Here is a 21,060-nt window from a genome sequence, read left to right as displayed (position 1 = left end):
AGTATCACTGTTTGAAATGTGAACATTGTTCTGCTGCAGTCAATGGACTAAACCAGAGAAGAAGAAAACAGACTTTACCATGAAGATCCTCAGTGTGGATCAGTATAATATCAGCCTGATGTCTGCAGTTATTCATCTCAGCACAACTAAAACATGCTGACTGACCTCAGAGTTTCAAGTTTACATCCTGGACTCTCCAGGAAACCACACAGATGCTTCACTCCTGGATCCTGCAGCTTGTTGTTGGAGCTCAGGTCCAGCTCTCTCAGATGGGAGGGGTTGGACTTCAGTGCTGCTGCCAGATAATCACAGCTGATCTCTGACAAACCACAGTTCCTCAATCTGTATAAAGAATGAAAGATGTAAGTTTATTAGACAAAGTGCTTGAAATCATTCAGTGTTTCATCATCTGTTCAGAGCTGAAGAAGGTTCAGAATGTAGAAGTTTAGAAAATGGAAACTCCAAACAGCTGAAGCCAACAGGAAGCAGCTTCAAACAAACACAACAAGAGAAAAAACTCTGAATGTTTCACATTAAAGTCGAACATTTCTCATAAAAACAGGACAAAGACTTGAAAAAGTCGTGTTTTTCCTTCCAGGAACCACATGGCTTCACTTTTAAAGGTGAAGTGTGAAAGAAATGGACATATTGAAATCAATGATATCAAAGCTGGAATCAAATGAGTCCAAGTCTTCTGCTGACTCAGCATCACATTCATCTTTGCTCCTTGTTCTGCATCCCCACCATAAACATAAAGAGGCAAAACTCACATTTTCCAAAATCCTCTTTAAGCTTCGACAATAAAGGAAGATAGTTTTATACAAGTCTTTGTGGTTTTGTGTCTCTGTAATGGATTGAAGAAGCTCCAATTTTAGAGCAGTAGGATCCACATCACGCGCGTCTGTTGAGTCTGCTCTTCAGCGGCCATAGAGCTGGACGCTGCCCTTTGGCCATCATCGATACTCTCGCCCGAGATCGCACCGGGGCTAAAATATTCACCTGCTCAGCTGTTTTTGATCAGTTTGAGCCTGTGTGGTTTGATCAGGTGGAGGAACGATGTGATGCTATAAAGACATCATCTTGTCCAAATGATGTTGTTCCAACACGTGTTTAAAAAGATTTTAAAGGTTGTTGGTTCCGACATCTTAGCGATTTTTAACAGCAGTCTTAGTTCAGGTGTTGTACAGCCTGTTTTAAACATGCTGTTGTACAGCCTGTACTAAAAACCTGATCTGGATCCTCTGTCTGCTCAAACTTCAGGCCTATTTCAAAGCTTCCCTTCCTGTCGAAGATTTTGTAAAAGATTATATTTGTTCAGCTGCAATCTGTTGTAAAGGTTTCAGTCTGGTTTTAAAGCTCTTCACAGCACTGAAACTGCACTTTGAAAAGTTCTTAATGATCTTTTATCAGCCACTGATCAGGAGACTCAGCTGTGCTTTTGGATCTGACCGCTGCCTTGACCACAGCATCTTGACCTCACCATTGGAGCATGGCGGCATCAAGGGCGCTCTATTAGACTGGTTCAGCTCTTTTATTAAATCGCATTATTACATTTGGGGCTTATATTTGACGGCAATTTGAAAAACAGCTGAGCTCAGTTGTACAGCGGTCTTTCTTCAAACTGAGGCTTTTATCTAAGGTGAGATCATTTATATCTTTTAAAAACCTTGAACGGGCGATCCACGTTTTCATGACGTCCCAGCTGGATTATTGTAACTCCTTATATGTTGGAGTTAGTGGGACCTGCCTGGCAAGACTGCAGCTGGTCCAGAAAGCTGCAGCTCGTCTTCTGACACAAGCTCAAAGACATTTATCGTCCCAACAACCACATATACGCTGGTCCCTCGCTGTAACACAGTTCACCTTTGGCGGCCTCGCGGTTTCGCTGATCTTTTTTGTTCAATTTTTCATGCTTTTGTTTTTTACAGCGCGTTGTGTTCTGCGTCCTGATTGGCTGTAGACCATTGTCAGCCAATCTCGTGCCGTGTCTCCTGTACAGTACAGAATGTGTTCAAATTTACAGCAGTGTGACTCTGCAGTGCTGCACTGTATGTTTGTACGTTTTGTCCCAACAAACAACAATGATGACGAGACGTTTTGCACCTGTGGTAGCAGCCAAAGGCAGAGGAAGATGCTGACCATCATAGTTTCAACAAGGAGGCAAAAAGGTTGTAACTGTCCACAACAAGAACATCGTAAGGATGGAGTCAGCTTTGGCTTTGTGGCTCAGTGACCGCAGGAAAAAGAACATCGTGCTGGACACCAACATTATCTGCAGAAAAACTCAAAAGCTTTATGAAACTTTACCTGACAGCGAGGAGCCCAGGCCATGGACGAGTGCTCCTCACACAGAAGCTCATTTAATGCCAGCAAAGGCTGATTTGACACGTTTCAGAAACACTTTGCTTTCACTCTTTAATAATGAACTTATTTTTCTATGAAGGTTTGAACTTTGTTTAAACAAGAGAGAAAAGTGTGAAAATGTTCATGCCTGTCTGAGAAAAGTGTAGAAAGTGTGCAGTGAGGGTTTAACTGCCTTAAAACTTCTATAATACTTGTAAAACATAAAGCTGCTACTTCATTCTGAGACTTATTTTTAGAACGTAACTCGATAAACGAGCGACCGCAGTAATGTATTGTGTTTATTTTGAAAACTCTCAACAGGATCTTCAGATTTATTTTGAAAGCTTTATCTGGAAAACACAAACACATAAGCAGGAAACAAAGAGCGTGATATGAAACGATAGACGTTTTCATATGGTCATCATATATACATCGTTCTATCGAACAGCCCCAGCTCCTGCTGTCAGTCTCTGTAAATCTGCTCTTAAAACACATTTGTATTCACTGGCTTTTAATACAGCATGAGAGTTATTTGATATTTGATGTGTGATATTAATATTAGGAGTTATTTTAATAGTTATTTTGGATTCTTGTACAGCACTGTGGTCAACGCTGCTGCTGTAATTAATGTGCTATAAACACATAAACAATCTGCAGTTAAACATCCAAAACTAAAGATGTGATCGCTGCCTTTAGAAAATGTGCTGATGCACAAGATATCAGCTCCATTAAGGTGGAATGTGGCCGTGTTAGAAACATGTTGGAAGAAGTTTGAAGCTGAAACTGTGAAGCTGAGAGTGAAAGAGCTCCAGCGTCTGTCACAGGAAACTTTCTTATTTCCACACTGATGAAAGCATCAAGCTTTGATTTCCTGCTGCTTTTATTGAGTCACACTGTGAAACTGAGCCACAGCTGAACCAGCATCCCTGTACAGCAGACACTTACAGCGCTTGGCTGCTTCCATTGGACCCTCTGCACAGAGCTTCAGTTTCCTCTTCTGGTCCCAAAGTGCAGAACAACAAGGTTTCAAACAGCTTCGTTCCAGCAGCATCAGCCACAGACATGCAGAGAGAATCCTTTGGTTGTGTTGTGCGTTTGCATATCTGCTGTGTTGCTTTGTGAGGATGGATCATCTACTGCAGCTCCAGATAAGCAAGCTGGACCTGAACCTGGTAGCTTCACTTAGAAGACACTTGTGACGGGAACGTGTGAGAAGTTTTGTGCAGACAAGTGTGGATTTAGAGTGTGGGACGAGCTCTCCACAGTCTTTGTGGAGATCCACATTCTGCATACTGCCTGTGAGAAGCTGCAGACATTTGTCCTCCAAATCCACTGAGCAGCTGCTCGTGGTGGTATTAGCTTCATGTGTGCGTGTTAGCATGAAGCCTCGGTCACACTCTGCTGTGGACACGGTCACGGACAGCTGGACGCCTGATGGACGAGTCGTCCTTCCTGTTAAACTTCTTTGAGCATGAGAATAGCATAAGAAGCTCAGTGGACACTGTTCAGGGTTTTAACTCTCGCTTTCACTTCAGCTTCACCAACAACAGCACAAGCAGAGCAGCCCACTGCCTGCATGGCTGGGACAGCGCCCCCTGGTGACTGTAAACCACTACAACATGTAGACGGCCGTCTGCAGGCTGGATGTAGCACCACCGCAGAGACGTGCTGCAGCTCTGTTTAGTTACCCAGCTGACAGCAGAGGCTGTAGTTTACTGTTACCAACATGGAAAACTGAAGCTTCACCAGCTGGAGCTACAGAGCTGGAGAACAAAGGAGACTGAGAGGCCAGAATGATGTGGGAGGAAACATCAAGAGCCTGTTTGAAAGGAGACACATGTGGATGCTGTGCCAGTCTGTGGTCTGTCAGAAGTCAGCTGAGTCACACTGCAAGAAGCTGCAGAATCTCAGAGGAGGAGATTTGGAAGTGTTTGTGGGACAAACTGGACTCAAAGAAAGAAGATGTTTGTGAAGTCTTTGGTGGAGGTGAGCAGTGTGAAGCAGAACACATGCAGATGAATCAGGAGGTCAGCATCAGTGTCTCCTTGTGGTGGACGGTAAAAGAATCAGAGCCAACGCTCCCGTCCACCCTCGGCATGAAGCAGTGCTGTTTCTGAAACAGGAGGACAAGTCCAGAGAAGACAGAGGAAGCAAAGATGAGGGTGAGACAGGACAGCAGGACTTCCTTCACACCTGCAGCTCCATCACACTGCTGTAGCTCCTCTTCATCACACATGTACCTGCAGCCTGTCTTCAAGTCCAGGAGTCACCTCCACACAGTGTAGAAGCCTCCTGTGCAGACCATGGAGTCCAGCCTCTGTCAGGGAAGTCGGCACTAAAGCCTGAAAGACTTCAATCTGTCTCTGCTCCACCCGAGTAAGACCAGCACCGTACTTGTTGTGCATTCAAGGAGGGAACATCAGCACTGCATCGTGGGAACAACACCGCAGGAACAAAGACACAGCACGGCCGATGAAGGACGAGGACAAAGGAAAGGTGAGTGAGAAGACCCTGGTGGTGTGGACGGACCTGCAGGGGCTCCAAGACTGAGGAGCAGAGACGTCCATGTACCAGCTGAGGATGCTGCAGTGATCCAGGGAGCTCGGTCCAATCTGAGGCCGTGTGAACTACGTGGACCACAGTTTCTTCACAGACTTCAGCCACGTGAACATCTGGAGATCCAACAGTGCACGAGCTGTGAGCCATCAGCTGTTTCTCTCATCAGCTGCTGTAATGAGAGCTGCTGGAATCATCTCGAGCAGCAGGAAATCACTGATGTTGTTTCTAAACAAAGATATGGGACTGAGCTCCGCTGAGCTCCTTCTACTTTCATCCAGATAGAAACTGCTACAGTCTGCTGATTATTGCTTTGCCTCCATCACACGAGCTCTTTATCCTGTTCTTCACTCTCATTGGTTCTTTGTGTGCTTGTTTTTACAACAGTAGTCTTCTGATTGGTCAAAGAAGACAATCAGCTGTGACTAAATGTAGCTCCTACAGCAGTGATGGGAATAACTACTGAAGCTAATCCAGTATCAAAGCTCAGGAATCAGCAGCTCCCACCTCGTTTTCTTTCAACAACTATTTTTAGCTGCTGTGTTTTTGTGTTTCTGCAGACCTCAGACATCCTGCTGCTCTGCGCTCTGCGCGACCCGCGAATCAGAATCAGTGAGATGTCGCTTTTCTCACCCGATGGCACGGACACGGTCGGGGTTGAAAGCCGACAGCTCGTTGATTCTGATGTTTCAGCGGCTCCGCGCTTTGTGTTTAACCTGTTTGAACCTGCTTAGCTATACCATACCGTCACTGCCATTATATTATGCTGCTATTCATACTGTCATTATAGTAATGCTGCTATCCTGCATATATCTTACTTACTATTGTTTGAATACTTGCGATTGTTTTATTGTACTTTTTATATTTTACATTTATATTTATTTTTGAATCTTGCACCAAGGGAGTGGCACTCCAATTTCGTTGTACTCTGTACAATGACAATAAAGGCTATTCTATTCTATTCTATTACGTCCTTTTTACGCTGATTCTGAAGCTGTTAGTTTTATCTCTCTCCAAACAATATTGACTGAACCAGCAGCAAAAGAAGATCCAAACTACGCTTCACATAAACATCGTCATGAATTCACTCTGACTTTTGCTGTTTTGCTTCCACCAGGATAAAATCACACTTCATGCACAGCTCTCTCTCTCTCTCTCTCTCTCTCTCTCTCTCTCTCTGTACTTCAAAAACAGTTTCCCGCCTAAAAATCTGTTTTCTGCATTATTCGCTTGCTTGTTACGCACAAGTCTACCGTTGTTTACAGCGCTGTCGGACGCTGTTTTTTTTCCTTTTACTTACTTTCGAAAAGAAAGCCTCATTTCTGCCGTTCAATACTGAACAAATTTAAACTTTTTAAAATTATGCAAAACTGCAAAACGCTGTGTTTGTAATAAAAACGGTGTAACTTTGCTCTGCTTCACTTCAGCAGCATCAGGTAATGTTTATGTGTTTTTGATCTACTGCAGAATATTTTTATAAAATCCCAGGAAAATCAGCTTCATGTTTTTCTGTGTTTTATCTTCAGCTACTTTGACACAAAGGCCTCTGCTGTGATGCTCACACCTTTGATAAAGTCGCGAAAGTGCCAGCTTCCCTTTTATAGATACAAAAATATGTAAATATACTGATCTGAATTATAATATTTCTGACTGTCTGAGGCAACATTTCCCAGATTCCAATCGAATTGAATCGAATCGATTCTAGAAATCAGTGACGATACCCAGCCCTACTTTGAATTGTGTTACACAAAAATAAGCAAAGTTTCTCGTTGTTCAGGCAGAATCGAGCGTTGAAGAATGAATTCACACGTCAATAAACATTTTCATCAGCACAAGCAGGACAATGAAAGCAGGAAATACCCCAAACTGCCATTTCTCATTCTACAACTTCAACAACTGCACATGAATTATACTTCATACACAGACCCACAGTCTCTGATTGCTCTGAAATCTCACTGACAGCCAATAGAAATAAAGAAAAGTCCAGACTGACAGTCTCTGTGGGGTTAGGCAGTGAACTGCTCACGCTGCGTTCAAGTGCATCACAAACTATTGGAATGGGATCCAACTTTGTGAAGCAGATTTCTTCTCAGCTGCTGTTTTGAACATTTCCTCATGAACTGTATTAAACTCTGTAAATGAACTGAGAACTATTTCTACATTTGAAACTATGGATTCATTTTCCCGTTCACTTCTGTACGTTAGTGTATAAATGAATGTTAGACTGGGCTCCATGGAAACACTTGGACTGGTCTCAGCTGCCTTCTTTCTGTAGTCCTTTCTCTTCTCCAGCTTCTGTTTGAAATCCTCTCACAGAGCCTGAATCCTGCTTTGCTGTCATGTTTGGGCCTTTGTTCCTCTGCTTTAACACAAACCTCACCACAGCAGCTGTGTGGGTCGTCTCTGTAGCAGCCCGACAGCTTCTGATACATGAACATCATCACAGCTCCTAACTTCACCTTTATTAGCTTTGACATTCATGTCTTTCTTTTCTCTGTCTGTTTCCACACAAGCTCAAAGTCTCTGCAGCCTGTTTTTATCTGCTATCATCAGATCTCCAACAGCCTCATTCACATCCCTCACACACTCTACAGCCTCACCAGTACTGACTTCATCTTCACTGACTGATGGAGCACAACATGAACCTGTGGAGGCTGAAAAGCTGTCCTGACAAACATCTCCCCGTCACCACTCCACTTCTGTCAGCCTTTAAATGAACCCTGCTCAAGTCTAACTTCTATTTGGAGCCAAGAGGAAAAACTGTTGTTCAGTCGTTTGGAAAGACACAACATTTCTGAAAGCACTCAAACTTCTTCACATTTGTCTTCAGACACATCCTGAACATTTAGGAACTAAAGAACGTTTCAAATATCAAAGATCAGAAATATAGAAAAACAACAACAGCTGCAGTCAGTGAACTCACCTCAGAGTCTCCAGTCGACAGTTTGGACTCTCCAGTCCAGCACACAGAAGCTTCACTGCTGAATCCTGCAGCTCGTTGTTACTAATGTCCAGTTCTGTCAGATGGGAGGGGATGGACTTCAGAGCCGAGGCCACAACTTCACAGTGAGTCCCTGAGAGTCCACAGTCAGCCAGTCTGTGATCATAGAAAATACAAAATGTGTTATTATAAAAGCAGAAAGTCTGCATTATAAACACAGACTGAATGTATATGAAGACAAAACAGAGTGAGGTCATAATCTGATGAACATCTGCTCTTCACATCTGTGCTTCAGCTCCTCTTACTGTGTTTGACATGACACAACGATTGAGTCTCTCTCAGACCTGCAGACTTTTAATGAGAATCTTTGTTTGGCTTTAATCTGCAGATGAAGGAGGAAGATGGTGTCACATTTAGGCTTCCATAATGTCCACAGTCTGTCAGTGAGATCTGATCCAGAGTCAGAGTGAAGACACACATTTGGACTGTTTCCTGTCTTGAATCCAGAACATTTTGAATGAGCTCAGCTCAGTGAAGAGTTCCAGCTGGAAAGACGATCTCTGTTTGCTACCTGCTGCTGTCAGGTACGACTGTTCACGTCCACACTCAGGAAAAATCTGCTGACTGTCACCAAACGGAGCAGAAATGTCATCACTGGACAATAATGATGAATGAACTCAGAGCTGCTGATATCACATCTGATTTCAGGGGAACTAAACTAAAAAGGGACAAATAGAAACAACCATCATGACTCTGTTTGACCTTCAGATCAGAAACTATGGTTCAGAACAGCAGCAGGATTTCAGGCACTGTCACATCCTCAACATCCATATTCCAAATGCTCTTCCTGACAGGACACTCTTTGTTCCCACTCAGGGAGTTTCCATGTGTACAAATCATTTCTGAATCTCAGTAGACTGGGAGGTTTTTCCATCTCATGAATCTCTTTCCTAACATCAAACTAGATAAATCAAACAAAGGAACTGGGGTCTGTCTAATTTCTGACCCCAGTAAAGTTTGTATTGGGATACCCCGACATACTCTCTCTCCATCTGCTCCCACAGCCTCATATTCACAGCTGGCCCTTCTCTCAGCATCCACACTCAGGGTGGGGGCGGGGTCAACACCAGTCAAAACCATTGCTTTGGCCTTATGGCCATTTTATTAGTGTTCGTTTCTGAGTAACAAGCAGGCCTACGCACAGGTGTTTGGACATGTGTGGACCCGACCTACACTTAAACTTCTTAAATCCTCTGTTTCTGTGTCACCAGCTACACTTTTAATATTAATATATTCACTCCGACATTTTTGGGGAGCGGTCAGAGCTCGTACACTGCAGACAGACATGTCTCCCAGCACACAGCTGACTGTCAACTCTCTGAGATTGGATATGATTCATTTAGATTATATCTGTAAGGTGAAGTTTATCTCGGTGTTTATTTGTTCCTGAGGAAGTCAGCTCGGCTCAGATTAAAGTTTAATAACTGAACAATTTTAATGAACCTTAACGCCTCCCTGGAGCATATATGGAACTGAATCAGTCACTTTTCTTTATTTCCTGATGTTCATATGTGACATACATGTTTTAACCATTAATCTGGAATTAAACTGACATTTAATGTATTTTAAGGAGGAAAGAGAAATTTCACCAGAGGATGTTGATGCTGTTCATGGAGACTGAAGACAGAATGATTTATCTGTCTTAATATTTCTGCTGCTCTTTCCTTTGGTGTAAAAATATATTAACTGTTGGTTTTAATTCAAAATCAATGGTTAAAATGTTAAAATACCAACAAACTTGTGGCGTTAGTGTTGATATTCTGTGAGTTACTTAAAGAGATCACACAGGTACAGGACATATTTTATGTTCAGGTTTATGCATGTTTGCGGTGAGATGTGCATGTAGTGGGCTGTTATGTTGTAAACTGTGTGGATGTGTTTGGGAACAGAAAGATTATTTTACTGCATAAAACGGCGCTGCTGAAACAGCTGTTTCTGCCGCTGACACACTCGGCCGGTGAACCACCTGACTCACACAGGCGCTCCTCCTCCACAGTCCTCGTTTATGAAGAGCTTTACAAACACAACATCACGGCTAACAGCTGGATTCTCCCGTTTCAGTGCCAAACAGCCACTTCCTGCTACAGACAGTAAAGTGGACAGTTCGGCGCTAAACATGTTTTTAAAACTTTAAGCTCTTATTTGTTAAAGCCAGCTTCACAGACAGATCTGTGTCAGTGTTTTAGAGCAGGGCTCAGTGGTGTAAACCAGCCTTTATATGTGTTTCATCTCCATTTTTACATTAAACTGAACCAAAACACTGAAATCTGGGACTCTCCACTTTTTGGTTTTAGAAGTGAAGAAGCTGAATGTTCAGATTAAACATCTTCAAGAAACTTAAAGCAGTGCACTCGCTTTTCTTTCTAAGCGGCCTTTCTTAGATCACCTGATATAACCTGAGTAAATTATGTCGGGTTTGAAAACTCTGCAGCATGACCCGGGTGTTGCTGGTGGCATCATGAGCTTAGACCCCTCAGTCAGCTCGGTCTAAAGTCATCGTCAGCACTAACAGGCACAAATAGGCTCTAACGTGACAAACTGACCCGACATTTAAAGAGTGCCCACTACAGTCTCAGCTAAAACATATTAAAATGTGCAACGCCAAGGACTGTACACTGGACTCCATTTCAGTGCAAAATAATAAAACGAAGTAAATCCATCCAATCTCCTCTGCCTGTCCTTATCATCAATAAAAACAATTAATAAAACAGAAAATCATAGAAACAGTCATCTTTGTTATTGCATCATCACACATCAGTTCCCAGTAACTAGTCAGAATGAGACGTTGTTTTCATCTTTCTCACACTCATCTCACTCCCCGGTCACAACAGGTGGTGACTTTAACAGGTGTTACAACCTGGCTCAAAGCTGCAAAAGAGGGCGGAGACTGAAAACAGAGACTGGTTTCATTTTGAAGTTCTTAATAACCTCGGCTAAAGATGAAAACAGACAGCGTGACAGGGTCTGACAACGAGTGGTGGCGTCGTCCTAGCCGACCTCGGCAGTTATTCACACGCCATGACCAAAAACTCCTGCAGTGTGACAGCAGACAGAGGAGGAGTCACAGAGGAGCGTAACAGCTGTGACAGATGCAACAGGAGGACGAGCTCCAACAGTAAACACACTGAAGACAGGAAAGCAGTCACGAGTGATGTTGGTCCTGTTTTTATCTCCACTAAAACCTCTCTAACGTCACATGTAACAGAACACAGACACATCTGATTATCAGGGACCACGACCCACATCTTTGCCTCACTATGTTTATAAGAAGAGACTGAAAATAATGATTCTCCCAACACATCACCAACACTTTTATGGCAAACAGATAATAGTGAGTGAAAAGAGGTGAACTGTTTCATATGCAGTTATCAGGGTAAATACATTTAAACCAAAGACACTGGAAGAGTAAAGGAAAGGAACTGAAGGTGACAATTCAAGAAGCTCAACAGAAGTCAAATGTAACAGGATCAAGATTCCCTGTTAAAAACAGATATGTATAGTATAATAGTATACTATACTAATAATAGTGTATAGTATAATAGTATACTATACTAATAATAGTGTCTAGTATAATAGTATACTATACTAATAATAGTGTATAGTATAATAGTATACTATACTAATAATAGTGTATAGTATAATAGTATACTATACTAATAATAGTGTCTAGTATAATAGTATACTATACTAATAATAGTGTATAGTATAATAGTATACTATACTAATAATAGTGTATAGTATAATAGTATACTATACTAATAATAGTGTATAGTATAATAGTAGACTACACTAATAATAGTGTATAGTATAGTAGTATACTATATGAAGTCTACACCACCACGTCCTTAAAATTCAGCGAAATTAAGGACGCATTTGAGGGCCGCATTTCGAGCAGCGACCTTCGTCCCGTCGCTGTGATGTAATCGGCCTTAAAATGCGTCCTTTAAGGCTGCAGACCCTGAATTGGAATACAGCCAGAGTCTGGTCTCTGTTTTCACAGAGGATGTGGTTCTGTTGGCTTCATCAGGTGATGGCCTCCAGCTCACAGTGGAGCTGTTCTCAGCAGAGTGTGAAGCCGTGTGAATGAGGATCAGCATCTGAGGCCATGGTCCTCAGCTGGGAAAGGGTGGAGTGCCCACTCTGGCTCAGAGACGTTCCTGCCCCAGGTGGAGGAGTCTGAGTATCTCAGGGTCGTGTAAAGAAGGGGGAGGGCAGCAGGAATCAACAGACAGACCGTTGCTGCGGTAACAGTGAGGTGGACACTGTACCGGTCTGTCGTGGTGAAGAGAGAGAGAGCTGAGCGTGACAGCGAAGCTCTCAATTTACCGGTCGATCTACGTCCCTGCCCTCACCTATGGTCACGAGCTGTGGGCAGTGACTGGAAGAACCAGATCGTGGTTACAAGTGGGGCAAAAAAATTTTCTCTGAAGGGTAGCTGGTGTCTCCCTTGGAGACGGGGTGAGGAGAATCCTCTTCAAAAAAACTAATCAAGTGAACAAGACTCTCCAGGAGGTAAACATTTAAATATCCAAGTCTACCATAAAGAGAAAACTGCATGAAGGTAAACACAGATGGTGCATTACAATTCATTGCATGTGTTTTACATGAAGAATGGAGGATATACCGTCCACTTTCACTCTGTCTTTAGCAGCAAGTGGCTCTTTGTTGTTTGGCTAGCTGCACTGAAACAGGAGAATCCAGCTGTTAGCCGTAACGTTGGTGTTTGTAAAGCACTTTATAACCAAGGACTGTGTTTTTAATTTAAAGATTAAACTATTAACCGACACTGATCAATGATGTTAATGATCACATCTGGACTCACCGAGCCTTTCTGCAGTTCCTCACAGCTGGAATCAGTCTCAGTCGTCCCTCCTTTGATGTGTTGTACTTCTGCAGGTCAAACTCATCCAGAACCTCCTCTGACATCTGCAGCATGAAGGCCAGAGCTGAGCAGTGGATCTCAGAGAGTTTCTTTGACCTTTGCTTTGACTTCAGGAACTCTTGGATCTCCTGATGTACTGAGAGGTCGTTCATCTCCATCAGACAGTGGAAGATGTTGATGCTTCTGTCAGGAGAGGATTTAAACTTCTTGTTATTCTTCAGGTTCTTGATGACTCTCTGGATGGTTTCTGGACTGTTCTCTGTCTGACCCAGCAGACCTCCTAAGAGTCTCTGGTTGGACTCCAGACAGAGGCCATGAAGGAAGCGGACAAACAAGTCCAGGTGGCCATTTTTACTCTGGAGGGAGTTCTCCATGGCTCGTTTAAGGAAATCATCCAGAGATGACTCTTTGTATTTTTTTCCCAGGAAGTCCTTCAGCACCTCTGACTTCCTGTTGGTGAAACAGTGGAACATGTAGACTGCAGCCAGAAACTCCTGGATGCTCAGATGAACAAAGCAGTAGACTGGTTTCTGGAAGATCACACACTCTCTTTTGAAGATCTCTGTACAAACTCCTGAGTACACCGAGGCCTCTGTCACATCCAGACCACACTGCTCCAGGTCTTCTTGGTAGAACATGATGTTTCCTTTCTCCAGATGTTCAAACGCCAGCCTCCCCAGTTTCAGAAGAACTTCCCTGTCAGCCTCCGTCAGCTCCTGTGGACTCGTCTCATGTCCCTCGTGGTACTTGTTCTTCTTCCTCTTTGTCTGAACCAGCAGGAAGTGTGAGTACATGTCAGTCAGGGTCTTGGGCAGCTCTCCTCTCTGCTCTGTAGTCAACATGTGCTCCAGAACTGTAGCAGTGATCCAGCAGAAGACTGGGATTCTACACATGATGTGGAGGCTCCTGGATGTCTTCATGTGGGAGATGATTCTGCTGGACAGCTCTTCATCACTGAATCTCCTCCTGAAGTACTCCTCCTTCTGGGCGTCAGTGAAGCCTCGTACTTCTGTTAGCCTGTCAACACATGTAGGAGGGATCTGATTGGCCGCTGCAGGTCGGGAAGTTATCCAGACGAGAGCCGAGGGAAGCAGATTCCCCTGGATGAGGTTTGTCAGCAGCTGGCTGACTGATGACTTCTGTGTGACATCAGACAGCAGCTTCCTGTTGGTGAAATCCAATGAAAGTCTGCTTTCATCCAGGCCGTCAAAGATGAACAAAAGCTGAGAGACAGCCAGCTTCTCTGCTGTGACCTTCTGTAGTGTTGGATGGAAAACATGGAGCAGCTCCAGAAGACTGTACTGCTCCTCTCTGATCAGGTTCAGCTCCCTGAATGAAAGCAGAACCACCACACTGACATGTTGGTTCTCCAAGCCCTCTGCCCAGTCCAGAGTGAACTTCTGCACTGAGAAGGTTTTTCCAACACCAGCCACGCCGTTGGTCAGAACCACTCTGATGGGTCTCTGTTGGTCAGGTAAGGCTTTAAAGATGTCCTGGCACCTGATTGGAGTGTCATGGAGGGCGTCCATCTTGGAAGCTGTCTCCAGCTGCCTCACCTCATGTTGGCTATGAACCTCTTCACTCTGTCCCTCTGTGATGTAGAGCTCAGTGTAGATCCTGTTGAGGAGGGTTCTACTTCCTGTTTCATCACTTCCTTCAGTCACACGTTCACATCTCCTCCTCAGACTGATCTTATGTTCATCTAAAACCTCCTGCAGACCAACATCTGCTGAAAGAAAGAAAAACAGAAAGAAAACTCTTCAATGTCTGAACAACAACAAGAAGTCCAGTTTTCAGAAATGAGTCCATCAGCAGACAGATGTTCAGTCTTACTTTGTACACAGCTGCTCTGACTGGCTGTCTGCAGTCCAGCTCTGCTTCTGGATCTTTCTCCACACTGGGGACAGGACCAGTCTCCTGATGAAGCAGACTGGTCCCAGTATGAGGAGATGCACTGTCTGCAGAACCAGTGTCCACAGCTGTTAGAGACTGGATCCTTCAGGACGTCCTGACACAAAGCACAGCAGGACAGCTGCTCCTCCTCACAGACACCACTCCTCTTCCTCTTCCTCCCTCTGTGAACACATTTCTTTATCACTAAAATCATTGACTGTCAGTGACAAACATCCAGATTTGATGACACTGTGCAGAAGCTCTGATGGTCACAGAGAAAAGTCAAAGTGGAGAAACTTGTGTTTGAGTTCAGAATCCAAGTTTCCTTTGCTGTTCCTGCCTGTCTTATTAAACACAGAGTGATCAGCCTACAAACTCCACAGCAAAAGCCTTCATCACAGAGCCAATCAGGCAGAAGCTTCTGCACCATCAGGACACAAACAGAGAGGAGCTTCTATCCTCAGATCATCCAAGTCCTAAATCAGAACATGCTCCCCTCATAGCATCACCATCAGGGTTTAAACAGGACCTTACATCATGTTCTTGTCTCACTGTCATATTTCAGATCATACCTGATTCATTATGACGTCACACGCTGCTACACTGATCCTGCTGCTTCATTACTGCTGATATTACTCTGCTCACTCTGTTCAGTTACTCTGTTTACATCACTTTGCTCATTTGCTTTGTTCTGCTTGCACTGCTCTGTCAGTACATGCTGTGCTAATGTGGCACAAAGCACTTTAACATTACATCTGCACAATGTTTCATTATTTCATTTAATGATTGTTTATAATGTTTTGTCCAGTCACAGGAGCAGCTCAGCACATTTCACTGTGTTGTACGTGTATGACGATGCCTGTGACAAATAAACAGCCTCGGACTCTTCAATCTTCTGCATTTCTTTGGAGATCAGCTCAGTGGCCTGTTGAGACCATCTTTCTATTTCTGATGACTCAGTTCAGATTATTATCCTGATACTTTCTTTTAAAATGTGATGAAATCATTTATCTGATGTTCTGACACAAATACACCAAAACAATCCCAAACAGCACAAACCACCACGTTACACACAGTGTAATAAAAATACAGGCAACTACAAATAAAAACACTTTAAAATATAAACTAAAATTACAAAGTGGTCACAGAATTTCAAACACCCGTAAATGAGTCAGCAGCTCTCTTACATGGTCAGCTGAGCTCCATGATTGAAGAACATTGTTGCTGCAGGTTCATCACTGAACTCTGGAGGTCTGTTTCTGGACCAGTCACTCCTCACAGACACACAGCTGGATACTGGAGACTGTGACCTCTGACCTCTGCAAACACAACCACATTGCATTCATTTCACATCAATTAGTACACCACAAAAGGCATGCAAGAAACACAGTATGAAGGCAAACTTCTGGCTTCAATAACATTCAACAGGTCAGGTGGAAACTTTTCTCAGATTTGATTCATGTTTTTATAGAACGATCCAGCTAAAAAAAATATACCATTAGGTCAGGGGTCAGCAACCTTCAGGACCCAAAGAGCCATTTGGAGCCAGTTTCCACGCAAAAGAAAACACTGGGAGCCACAAATACTTTTTGACATCTAGAATGAAGATAACACTGTATATACTGTTTTTTACCTTTATGCTTTGTGTGAACAACTAAGGTGTGTTGCTTATGAAATCCATGAAGTGCTACAGAGAAAATTACATGTTATTTATGTAATGAACACATTTGAACTCTTAAAGAAATATAACCAAAGGAAAGACACCCAGCTGAACTAAAATGATGTAGCAAACAAAAGCTGCTGTGAGCCGCCACCCTTATATCTCCTTTGGGCTTTTGGAGCCTTGACCTGACTTTTAAAAAATAATTGGAAAAAAAGCTCTATGCTGCTGAAAGATGAAAAATAGATATTTGCAAAATTCTGCCTAAATATGTATTTTACCTGGTTAATGTGTGTGGCGGGGCGTGGTCTGCAGCGCCGCTGCAGGGGAGGCGGACGCACCTGAGCGGCACCCGCAATCACGCCTCGCCGCCTTAACGTCTGTGCTGTTGTGTTGGTGTGTGTCGGGCTGTGAGCTGCAAAGCTACAGCCGGCTGTGTGCGTACAGCAACCGTGTGTGAAAAGTGGTCAATAAAGAGAAGCTGAAAAGCGAGTTCATGCAAACATCGTCGGGTCTGCCGTGATATGTTTACAACGGGACTTCTGCTGCTGAACCTCTGCGCACAGCGTCTGCAGGTCGGGGCTGTACGAAGTCACTTTCATCTTTACAGGACTGTAAGCTGTCGTCTGTGAGGCGTGAGCGGTGTTTGTTTTTAACGTAGTTCACGGTGGAGAACAGCTGCTGACATAATGTGGATCCGAAGATCCATAATTGGCCTACCTGGGGCTGAAAGTCTCGATAAATGCACGGCGTTTCGGCGGGTACACCGGCTTCCGCGAGTGTGACGCTTATTTGAACGATGAAAAAATAATAAAATATAATTTTCTTTTTATATTTCAATATCACAATAATCTTCCAATTTAGAACTACAAGTTAAAAAAGAACATAAATAAAATACACTTCAGCTAAATACTTCTAATTTATTTTCCCAAACCACGAGGAGCCGCACTGTAAGGACTAAAGAGCCGCAGGTTGCCGACCCCTGCATTAGTGTTAGTCAATGTTGCAACTGAACTGAAAAACAAAAGATTTTGGTCCAAAGAAACAAAGTCACTATTAATACAACACAACCCCCCCAAAAAGAGCCATGTAGACCCCGGGCTCTATGGGTCTTGTGCTCGGAGCTTGTTCCTGTGCTGCCATGATTAGTGCCTCTGTGCTGTCTTTCAGTCCAGCTTTGTTCAGCCACTGGTAGGATTTCTGGATGTCAGCCACTTCCTCTGCCTGCTGGTGGTGCAAACTGTGTTGTTCTGAGTTTCATTGGACGTCTTTGTCCAAAGCACCAGACAAAGGGCAAAGTAGATGCATTTGCATCAGCAGGAAAATACACCCCAAACTAGCATCATCATTATACAACTTTAACAACTGCCACTAAATGATACTTCATACACAGACCAGTGTTAGGTTAAGTTATGATGTCACTGGCAGAACATTTATAGAAACAACCTTTGAACTCTGAGTCAGCAGCTCTCTTACATGGTCAGCTGAGCTCCATGATTGAAGAACATTGTTGCTGCAGGTTCATGACTGAACTCTGGAGGTCTGTCTTTGGACCTGTCACTCCTCACAGACACACAGCTGGATGCTGGAGACTGTGACCTCTGACATCTGCAAACACAAACATCAATAACTGATCAGTTCTCTCTGACAGCCATATGATCAGCTGATCCCTCTGTGATATTGTGTCTGCCTCATAACGCTGACAGGTCAGCCAATCATCAGCCAGTTTTTCTGTCTCTGAATGAACTCAGTTTGTTCTCAGCTCTTCTCTGATTCTGCTGCACTGACTTCACTTAAACTTACCGAGTTCAGATCTTAGCAAGAAAACAAGTCAATAAAAATCAAACTCAGATCAAACAGTTTGAACCAATCACAGATCAATGATTCTGTCATGGTTATGTTGAAATGACTAATAAAGTTAGTAGTGTTCTTACATTATTGCTGCAGGTCCATGACTGTAAGGTGGAGGTGTTTGTGTAACTCCGTCACTCCTCACAGACATACAGCTGGATGCTGCTCCGTCCTCTTCCTCCATCTTCTTGATGTCAGGGTGGAGTTAGTCTGAGAGGTAAACACACACACTCAGAGGTGCTGTTGTACTGGAAGCATCACACTGACGGCTTTCTAATGTTGGAGCTTTGGCCCTAAAGTCCAAACCAGTTATTTTAGAGGCTCAAAGTCTTTAAAAAACACCAAAACCATCACATTATTTAATAAGTACATGATCAGGTGGATGAAGGAACTCAGTGTGTTTGGGATCATCATCATGGTGAGGAGCCCACATGTTACGGCTCCTTTGGAGAGAAGCTGAGGATCACTGCAGGAAGTGAGCTCATGAAACCAAACTGCTGTTTGTGAGCAGGATGACTCTGTTATTGGACCTGCTCTGTGTTCTACATATGTTCTACATATCAATACTTCAAATATCTGTAAACATCTCATCTTATATTTGTTGCACTTGGTCACATCTGTCTTTAAAAATAGATTTTTAATGTCACTGAGAGTTCTTTTCTACCTTTATTGATTTATTTTGGAATAAATTAAATATAAAGGTGCCAAAAACTGCCTGCAGCTTCTGCTCTGTGACAGGAAACTACTGTCAGGCTCAAAATGACTTCAGATTATTCATCACAGAGTGTTTATAGATCACAGGACACGTTACAGTTTTACAGCCTCACGGACATAAAACTCTTAAAGTTTGTTTCTGAAGGGATTTTCAGATCAGACCTGATGTTTCTGCCTACAGCCTGTTTACCGATATAATCAATATCAGACATCAGAGCAACAGAAACCTCGGTGATCAGGACGCCGGGACTGAGAACAGGAAGTGGCTCAAACGTCGCACTTTCATAAAGTCAGCCTGAACTCCACTCACAGAGTTTCTGTCGCCATTTTAGTTTTAAAACCCGTCGTGATAAGGGCGGGTCTTACTGTGAACCTGCGCGCTCATTGGCTAATAACTTGAGATTGACAAGTCGTTATCCAATGAGCGCGCGGCTTCTCCCAACATAAAGTAGTTTCCTTTGAAAAACCAAAGTCTGATTATTTTTGCCTCCACTGACGGAGCCTGTTGTTCCCGCCACAGAGACACAGTAATGTCAGAGCGGTGTTAACACTCACCTGCCTCAGCACAGCTCTCACTCTCCTCCTGCTCTCTCAGCTAAACTCACTTCCTCTCTACTTACAGGAAACCAGCGCTCAGAGGAGCCGACCGGCCTCACGTTTCACCCACAGACACGAACAGCGTGGAATTATTTTATGTCATAAGAAGAAACATATTCATGTTAACACTCACCTGCCTCAGCTCCACCTTCCTCCTCCTGCTGCTCTGAACGGAGGATCAACACTTTCACTTTCACTGCTCCTCCCTAAACACAGAGGATGCTGGGACTTGTAGTTTTTACCTTGTGTGATATTTATGGCTGTGACACTAAATCACAGCATGAAAACTTCCTGCAAACATGTCACAGGCGATAAAAGTTTCACATTAAAGGTGAAGTTATTTTTCTGTCTCATGTTCAATAAACAGTGAGCTGGGAAAACTGAAGAACAGACTTCAGACGTTCCCTGCAGAGTTTCTGCTGCTCGGTCGTCTGCATGTTGCTGAGACTGAGCTGATGATGAAGCTGTGACGGGTTTATGGCACGTTTGGTTCTGGAGAAGAGTTTTACTGCCGGTGCAGGTGAAATGATCAGAGGTTACAGCCTCTGGTTAAAGTGGAGGCAGCGATCAGGACGGCTGAGCAGCAGAGGTCTCGAGGGTCCTAAAGTGTAAAAGCATCAGTGTTAGTAACACAAAGATGACAGAATGGGATCATCCACACAACACTAACATCTAAATCCACGGCAGGAACTCTTCCAGTGTCCTGAAAAATCTGTGTGCACGATGCTGAGATTAAAATCTGTCTGCTCATCTTAATGCAATATTGTGAAGTTACAATTCTTTTCTGTAAAAAGAATTTTCATTTTTGTATATAAATAAATGTTGATGTTGTGCTTTGGGATCGTGTGCTTCAATTTGACTTGTAATGTGCCAAATGACTGCAACAGGCGGCTTAAGGCGATGCCATCCAGAGTAAGGATCGTGTTAGCCAGTGTTTCTAAGATTTTTACGCCCCGTTACAATAACCTCAGTTCTATCTGAACTTAGAAGCAGAAAATTAAAGCTCATTATGTGTCTAAGACATCCCGGCAGTTTAACCAATAAAAGCGGGTATCATATGCATAGCAGTGAAAATGTATGCTATGTCTTCTAAAGCACGTATAATGTAAACAGAACTGGTCTTTGCACAGAAGCCTGTGGAGCTTCATAATTAACCTCAGTGTGTGAAGAGGACTCTCCATTTAATAATAGCTGTAATAAAATGTTCTGGCCAACGGTGTTAAACGCTGCACTTGGGTCTAGCAGGGAAGATTTCAACTTTTCAATATGAATGAAGGCTGAAAACTGATTAGATTAATGTCTGATGATCTTTTCTGTGCTTCTTCAAGTTTGTAACACCGAACATATTAAAGGATGATATAAGGTTCACAGGAAGAGTTTAATTAGACACACATTTACTATTTTTCTTTATACTCTTTCTTTCTTGACATGTTTAATATGCTTACTATCAGAGGAGAAAATGAACCTTGTGTAGTTTAAAAACTTTTTATTTAATCAAACTGTAATGTTGTTGAACTCTGACGGACGTGTCTTTTAATCTTGTCAACAAATCCTTAATCACCT

The 21,060-nt window shown here is 43.2% G+C and overlaps 2 protein-coding genes across 4 annotated transcripts in view; both read right to left on the bottom strand.

Annotated features, from left to right (window-relative positions):
* The window catches only part of LOC146642803 (NACHT, LRR and PYD domains-containing protein 3-like), a 325,246-nt gene that overhangs the window by 22,944 nt on the left and 281,242 nt on the right, over positions 1 to 21,060 (bottom strand). The gene's annotated exons all lie outside the window — the stretch shown is intronic.
* LOC146642814 (protein NLRC3-like) lies at positions 134 to 19,753 on the bottom strand. Of its 3 annotated transcripts, XM_085397220.1 has the most exons (8): positions 19,456 to 19,753; positions 18,270 to 18,396; positions 17,842 to 17,943; positions 15,895 to 15,994; positions 14,616 to 14,694; positions 12,723 to 14,511; positions 7,823 to 7,996; positions 134 to 342 (listed from the first exon to the last, which is right to left on the bottom strand). In XM_085397220.1, exons 2-8 carry the CDS (start codon positions 18,368 to 18,370, stop codon positions 147 to 149), a joined length of 2,541 nt encoding a protein of 846 aa, XP_085253346.1. In that variant the 5' UTR covers positions 18,371 to 18,396; positions 19,456 to 19,753; the 3' UTR covers positions 134 to 146. The 3 variants fall into 3 exon arrangements, with proteins under 3 accessions (XP_085253346.1, XP_085253344.1, XP_085253345.1); XM_085397218.1 differs by lacking the exons at positions 15,895 to 15,994; positions 17,842 to 17,943; positions 18,270 to 18,396; positions 19,456 to 19,753 and having other exon boundaries at positions 14,616 to 15,024; XM_085397219.1 differs by lacking the exons at positions 15,895 to 15,994; positions 17,842 to 17,943; positions 18,270 to 18,396; positions 19,456 to 19,753 and having other exon boundaries at positions 12,723 to 14,508; positions 14,616 to 15,024.

The sequence above is a fragment of the Rhamphochromis longiceps genome, linkage group LG23, assembly GCF_057381845.1.
Source record: "Rhamphochromis longiceps isolate RC_006_pf linkage group LG23, R_longiceps_female_GT1.1, whole genome shotgun sequence".
NCBI lineage: Eukaryota > Metazoa > Chordata > Actinopteri > Cichliformes > Cichlidae > Rhamphochromis > Rhamphochromis longiceps.
Note: the sequence above shows the minus strand (reverse complement) of the source record. Positions and strands in the feature narration are given on the sequence as shown.

Coding starts and splice junctions, on each gene's coding strand:
- LOC146642814 (XM_085397220.1), bottom strand. CDS start 18,370: ATGGAGGAAGAGGACGGAGCAGCATCCAGCTGTATGTCTGTGAGGAGT. Junction 17,944..18,269: donor CATGGACCTGCAGCAATAAT/GTAAGAACACTA, acceptor TTGTGTTTGCAG/ATGTCAGAGGTCACAGTCTC. Junction 7,997..12,722: donor AGGAACTGCAGAAAGGCTCG/GTGAGTCCAGAT, acceptor CTATGATCACAG/ACTGGCTGACTGTGGACTCT.